At 48.5% G+C, this 7,399-nt stretch overlaps 1 protein-coding gene across 1 annotated transcript; it reads right to left on the reverse strand.

Annotated features, from left to right (window-relative positions):
- Positions 1–2,152: 2,152 nt before the first annotated feature.
- Positions 2,153–5,800, reverse strand: LOC102052871 (perilipin-3-like). Its single transcript, XM_005433849.4, has 7 exons — positions 5,663–5,800; positions 4,721–4,916; positions 3,812–3,894; positions 3,324–3,579; positions 2,936–3,135; positions 2,685–2,813; positions 2,153–2,572 (listed from the first exon to the last, which is right to left on the reverse strand). The coding sequence occupies exons 1-7, from the start codon at positions 5,732–5,734 to the stop codon at positions 2,162–2,164; spliced, it is 1,347 nt and encodes a 448-aa protein (XP_005433906.3). The 5' UTR covers positions 5,735–5,800; the 3' UTR covers positions 2,153–2,161.
- Positions 5,801–7,399: the final 1,599 nt, after the last annotated feature.

Raw genomic sequence — 7,399 nt, forward strand, 5'->3', positions numbered from 1 at the left:
AGCATGGATAGTCAAACAAGCTTGGATAAATTGGAGAGCAATCTGGATTGGATACTTTCCCAGAGCCAGGATGAGTTTCCATCCTAAATATTGCAGAAAGCTAGTCCATTTGTCATTCCCACTTATCCCCTGATGTTGCTGCACCACGGATGAGGCCAGAAAAGCAAACAAGAAGAGAGCCAAGCTATTCTTGTCTGGGGCTAGTCTTGGTGAGATTTTCACCCTTCTTGCTTGGTATAACACATCTCCATGGTCCCCTGAATCTTTGGAGGTTAAACAAGAGGTAAGACACATGCAGAGGCTTCCACTCAGCCTCCTCTTCTCAAGCAGAGCCTTAGGAGCTGCCCGAGAAGGTCATTCTAGCCTGTTGCAGGCCATGAGGGCTGTAGCAACAGAAGACCCCCAGAAGCCATATGTGTACTGGGCTGGGCTGCACAGCTCCAGCACAGGGAGCCAGGCAGGCCCCAGCCACATGCAATACCAAAGTTCCAACTACAGAGGGGTCCACAAGCTGTGCACCAGCCTCCCAAGGTAAGAGCACCAGTAGCGTTTGCAGGAAACTGATTTCATGAACAAGCAAGAGTATGCCCCAGTCATCCATAAGCAGAAGCAGCATTATTTGCTAGGCTAAGCACTACATTAATATAGATCAAAATGTGATATTGATTTTTCAATATAGCAAGTAGAGGAATGTCTAGCTATTTCTTAAAAAGCACTCTTAACCAAGCAAATTTAAGAATAGGATCTAAGCATTCCTACCTAGGAAGGTGCAGCTTTGCTCTTGAGAAGACAACGTAATTGTATTTCCCACCAAGCAGCAGGACTGGCTCCAGTGCTGTTGGCCCTTAGTGCCCTGCTTCCCACCCTACAAGTTCACTAGTTACGTTAGGCAGGCTGGACCTGCCTCTGAGCTCTTCTCTAGAGAGAAATTGCTCAGCAGTAAATCAGAAAGCACACCATGGGAGATGATCCCTGCAATTTCTCTCTCCAATTTCAATGAGATCTTGGCCTGGCAACTTAGATTGCCTTATTATTTTGCCTCTAAGAGAAGCTAGTTGGTACATGAAGAACACCAGCTGGACAGCTGTCCAATAGCCCCCATGAGCTAGGCGAAGTCTGATCCAAGTCCTTACTGCATCAGAGGTAGTCTTGCATCAATGCCAAAACCCAAGGACCATGTGATCCTGCCACAGCACAAGACCATTACAATTATGTAGGATGAGTGTTGTTGGAACAGAAGTCACTTCTATTTTGAGGAGGTGGAACTTCTTGCAGTCTATATTTGCTTTCCCCAGTCCCCATTCCTGACCTCCGTGAAAGGGAATTTTAACCATCTTTTAAAACTGTTTAGGAGTAGTACTCTCATCGCAAGCAGATTCCACTTCTTTCTTTGAAGAAAGAATTATGAGAAGCAAGGAGCAGAGCTTTCCATTTAAGAAATCAGCAGCCTCAGCTACATCACTGTCAGGCAAGTCTGAAAGCACTGGGCTGTTCAGCCTCTTCAGGAGTCAAACACAACAATGAGGTCTTAGCTCAACTGAAATATCTGGCCAGGAGACATCAGTATGTCACCTACACTCTAATGATTCTCCATCAATGAAGCCACATCTCTCCCATGCAGACACTCCTGCAGCCCACTACCCCACCAGCCTGTGAAGTCTTTACCAGGTAGCAGCAGACAGCTACAGGACAGGGATTAGACCTAGGAGGATGAAGGACAAGGAGTGCCAGGATCCTGACAGCTCCCCACAGATTCTCCAAGCATGGGAGAGTGCCAGGAGGGTACATATGTGCCTCCAGGACGAGAAGTGAGAAGTCATTACAATTTCATGCTTCCCAGGAGAGTAGCAGGGCTTACCAGCTGTAAGCCCTACTGCACCACTGGCTACTTGCTGTTCCTGCATTCCACACTGCACTGTCCCAGCATCAAGGACTGGATGACTACGGTTCACATCTGTTGAGCAGTGCCCACTCTTGCCATCTTTCTCCAAGAGACACTAGAGACAGTAAGTATTTTTGCCTGCAGTAGTTTTATTTTAAGTAGTTATGACCCATCACAAGCAGCTTTTAGGAAGCCAATTCCTTACATTGTATACTAGCTGAGGGTTTAAGACCAACAGCAGTCATCAGTGTTGGTTTTTTTGGGGTGTTTTGTTTTTTTTTACATGAGGGTGGTAGAGGCCTCATGATGCCCTGCTCCTGCTGCCTCTATCTCCTTCTCCTGCAAAGGTTCATCCTCCTGCAATGTTTCCTCCTCCTCCCTGGGGCAGAAGGGTCCTACCAGCCAGGACAGAGGTATGTTGCTCTTCAGGTAGTCTAGCAGCTCCTCCATGTACTCCTGGATCACAGCCAGCTTCCTCTGGCTCTGGGTCAAGACACTGCTGGACAAGTCCTGGAGAGAGTTTGCTGCCAAGAAAGCAGTGTGAAGCTCCTCTATGGCTCTAAAAGATTGTTTCACCTTATCCTGAAGGTTTGAGGGAAGGCCTTTGATCACAGACACTGTTCTACAACAGGTGATTTGCAGGTGCTGTGTGATAGTGCATGCCATGAGCAGGGCCAGAGACTCCAGCTCCTGGAGGAGGCAGGAAGGGCAAGATCAGGGAGTTAGAGAAAGCCAACACCACAAAGATTGAAAAAGTCAGGGGGATGCCCAGAGCCCTTTGCTTCTCTCCCCAGGGAGATACCTCTGGCTCTGCAGAACTTTCATGTCCACTCTCTTGGGAAGACTTCATACCCCAGTCCAGCCACATCTGGTGTAGTTTCTTCTGCCCCTCCTGAAGCTTTTGATTAAATCCCTGCTTCAACACCTCAATCTGTGGCAGGGGAAGATCAGAGCATCAAGACAGACAAAACAGCACGGCTCCATCATAGTACTGAAGTTGAAGCCAAGCCAACAATTCTGTTCCCTCCTTCCAGGAAACCAGGCTCTACCTACCAGTTCAATGACACAGTGAAGCTGTGTGAGGGCCTCCCGCATGCCCTGCCAGACCTGCTTCAGTTTGGCTGTTGACTGCAAGTAGGCAAACGGGCGAAGTTCGTCAGGGAGAGACCCCAGCCGCACAAAGTACCTCCTCTTCTCCTGCTGCTGCTCCACAGACATCATGTCTGCACCGTCCTCAGATGCTGCCAGTTTGGCTGAGGAAAGAGACAGTATCTGTAAGTGGCTGACCAGAGTAAACAAGTATCAGGAGACCTCAGACTAGGAGCCTCCAGCATGGCATTTCCCATTAGCCCTTTTCCAGAGTAGTGGGGTGAGGAACGGGGCCGACTGTCCCCAGTTTGATGGCTCCCGTTACAAATAGTCACCTATACCATTTCCTTACCTAGTTCCTCATTTCCAATAGGAAGGGAGTTGTCTTCTGCTCTCCCCAGCACAGCTTCTGCTCCACTTACAGCCCCCTGGCCCACTCTGGAGTCCATAGCCATCCCCACACTGCTGGCCACTGCAGATCTGGCCGCCTCCATGCCACTCTCCAGAGTCTCCTTTGTTACACCCATCACCTCTGCCACTTTGCTGCTCACAGCACCCTTTGCATCAGCCACTCTGGATGATACCAGCTCTTTTGTGTCAGAGATAATCTGTGGAAGAGAAAGTTTATGTCAGATAAGGGATTGGGTTATGCAGTACACTACAATTCTGAATTGCACCAGGAGGATGATTAGCACAGTGTCTACAAAGTATTTACTCCTGTAGGGGTTTGTACCATGTGCCTGGCAGTAGTTTGTTCCTCACACAAGAGCCTACTTCACTTCCACAGTTAGAAACCCTGCCCCTCTGCCAGCCAGGGACAGCATGGCCTTTGATTCTTACCTGTTCCACTGGCTTTTGAAGGAGTTGGAGTTTTCCACCTAGTTCATCCAGACACTTGGAGGCATGCTCACCTGCTGCAGCAACTGAAAAAGAAGTGTCAAAACTTGTTTTTCCTGCAGTTCCATCTCAGTTTCTACCTTCCCAAACATGCTGCTCTGCAGGGAGCCTAGATCAAAGCTGCAATTCAGATCGCCACACCAGGTGTGTTGAAAACAGAATTTGTAGACAGCTCATCTTTGTTCCCTCAGATCTGTTCACTTTGGCAGCAGCCACTTCCCACTTCCATAGACATGCCACCTACATGGGGTCCCTCCTGCAGCTTCTTGAGCCCTCAACTAACTAGATGCACAGTCCCCATCTCTGCCCAAGCCCCCACATTCCAAGGATCACCCAGCTGACAGGAGGGGGGATGCTCACTCTGGGCTTAGAGCAAACTCAGGCCTGACACACCAACTGTTCCATCAGACACTTGTTGTCAGGTATAGCCCTTATCTCTCCAGGAGTTTAGAGCTTCTTCTCAGATGCCCCAGTCATATCCTTTAAGGGCCATGGCAAACAGGACCTTTAGATGTAAGAGTCCAAAAGGCAGCTTTTTCCTGTAACCACCATCAGCTTGTAGGAATCCAACTATAAGCACCTGCTACCTAATACTTTGGACCTTGTAAGATCACTTTTAGGGAAGTCAACATCAGAGACAGGTCCTGGTCCTCCAGGGAATAACTCTCCATCACACTACTTGGACTAGGACTGAGCTTTTTTTTTTTTTGCCTTACTTTTAAGCCAGGAGTTGTCCTTTTAGTATGGTGATGGAGAGGTGCATTTCTACATCCTAGGACTCCTTCCAGAGCTGGAAGGAGCCAGAGAACCCCTCACAGGCAGGTGCAAACCTGCCCTTCCACAGGCGATTACCATGAGGTTCCAGTGTAGTCAGAACTGGTTGCACGCAGCTGGCTGTGGCTTCAGTCACACTCTTCACTCCTTTCTCTGCTGCATCACACAGAGATCCGATGTAGGGGTGGTTCACCTTTGTCGAGGCATAAACCGCAGAAGCCATGTCACAGGCAGAGCTGACCAAGGTCATGTTAGCCACCTGGTTTACTGCATCCTAGAAGATGAAAAAAAGCCATGAAGCTTGCAAACATGACCCTGAGCTTCCTACACAGTTTTGCTCCAAACCTTCCTGTTCAAGTCACCTAACCTGGTTAGGAAGCAAGGCTTGCTTTGCTTGGCCACTTGCTTTAAATATCTACAGCTCAGTTGTGAAACAAGCTGCGGAGCACCGACACTTATGGCTGGCCCATTCTAGAATGGTCTTCCTCTAGCACAGTGCTGCCCAAGGGACAGCTGAGTCCATGGGCAACCTCAGTACCCATATCCAGCTCCAGTGCCTTTGGTATGGCTATTGAGCAAGCTAATACCCTGGGAAAAGCTTCCAACAGGGTCAAACAAGTTTTAAGTTGACAGACTTTACACTAGTCTGCAAGAAGCATGCTGCTGGTCATGGGAGCACAGCAAGTGTGGCAGGTTTCAGGGCTGCTGAAACATGGAAGCCTTTCCATAGAAGCACCGCCTGCAGCAAGCCAGGATCTTCACTACAGAGGTAGAGAAAGATATCTCCTAGCCAAGAACCAGGCTGTTTTGCTTAGCCTAGGAGGCTACCTGCAGGGTCTTCAGGCCTACTCTTTTGGCTGTGCTGTCTCCCAAGTTTCCAGAGAAGCTGTAAGGCACAGCTTGAGCCGAGGACACGCACCTCCCTTTGTAGAAGCTGAGCTTCCCCAACCACAGCAGGGCCACCCCCACACACTGGCACCCAGGAGCTGCCACCCCTTACACCTCACATGGAGCACCTACCTGCTGCTCCTCTTCCTGCACCTCCAGGGAGGTCTTGGCAGCTTCCTCTTTGTCAGGTATAGCTGAGGCCATTGCAGCTGAAATGCAAGTAGCACCATGGGGTTAGGAAAAGAAAAGCAGCCAGTGAGCCTCCACAGGAATTCCCCTTCCAGGGGACACCCCTCTCTAAACTCATTAGAGGGAGAAGTTTCTTTACTACCCATGGAAGTAAGACCCCTAAAAACAAGCCTCTTCCCATGACAGAAAGAAGAAATCTGTTACTTGCAAAGCCACCTGGTACTTATGTTTCACGTAGTTTATGAAAGTCAGATAAATGAGAACAGAGTCTTTGCTTGCCCAGACAAGTTCTCAGAGACATCATAGGACTTATTACCAGTAAGCTTAGAAAAGGCACTGGGTACCTCCTTCTTCCCCACTAAGGCTTTGAGGAAGTCTTGCACTAGAAAGATAGTGACAACAGAACCAGTGAGGAAAAAAAAATAATCAGCTCAAGAAGCTTCCCTACTGCTGTTAGTATGCCCCAGCCAGAACCAGCTTTTCACTCCAAACCAGCACAGGCTGCATCTAACCTTTGCAGACAGGACCACAAGCAACCTTATGCTAAAACTAATTCCATTCTATAATTAAGCCAAGTAAGAAACATCTAAATGTGAACCAGGAATTCATAGAACAATTGCAACCTTAACACCTGAAAACTCTTCCAAAAAAAAAAAAAAACAACTTGACAACAGTACCTTTTTGCCCTGTTGAAGAGAAGCAAAGAAGCACCAAACACCACACTCCATCAGCCCCACTCTGACTCTTTATACTGGCTGGGGCAGTGGGGCGAGGCAGGACCCCCAGTGACTGACAGCTCTGGGAAGCAGCAGAAAGGAGCCTGTCTCTGTCCTGGCCAATTAGAGGTGGAATGAGCCAGAGATGGGCCCTGCTGTGGCTCATTAATTACTCTGTGATCAGGCACACCTGATCACACCCTGTTTCTCAGGGGCACATTTAATGGTAAACCCAGTGTTAGAAAAAGGGAAAAAAAAACCCACTTTTGAATGACCTTGGCTGCACAAAGATCACAGTGTCATGCATTTTTCTGGATAATGAGTTTGGATGCTTGTGAGGCTGCAAAATAAGCCTGTTGTAATGGACATGAAACTGCTGGCAAACATGATGCTGGAGGCTAATCCAGTAAATCTATAGGTTTTGACATATCATCTCTCATCAGAGCTTGCCATCACCGTAATAAAGAACACGAGAGCAATCAGAGTCTAAATCCCTCTGTATGCTCCCTTGTGTTGTTTCTGCAAAAGAGGAAAAATATCCTCCAAGTACGAACTGTCCTCCAGACAAGCCCTGAAGCAGAGGTAAACACCACGTCAGAGAATCCATCATCTCAGAACACCTTGAGGAAGAAGCAGTGTTTGTGCTGTTTGCCTTGAGGTCTATCTTTCACTTTCTGTTTTGGACTGTGACAGCAGCATCCCTGAAATACATCATCCTCCTGCACAAGGAGCCGTGCAGTGGCTCCCACTGCTCCTCACATCCCCAGCCAGGAATGCCACATGTGCCGCAGAGGCAGTCTATCAGGGGGAGAGCCTAGGCTGAGTCGTAGGATGTTGAATGGAGGAGTTAAGGTGAGTAGGTCCTCCACTTAGAGCTCTTGGTAAGGCTTTGGGTGATCAGACCCATAATGGTTCATTGCCTCATACAGGGCCCTTGGTGTCCTGAGCTGTTCATGCAGTCTTC

The sequence above is a fragment of the Falco cherrug genome, chromosome 10 (assembly GCF_023634085.1).
Source record: "Falco cherrug isolate bFalChe1 chromosome 10, bFalChe1.pri, whole genome shotgun sequence".
NCBI classification, from domain to species: domain Eukaryota; kingdom Metazoa; phylum Chordata; class Aves; order Falconiformes; family Falconidae; genus Falco; species Falco cherrug.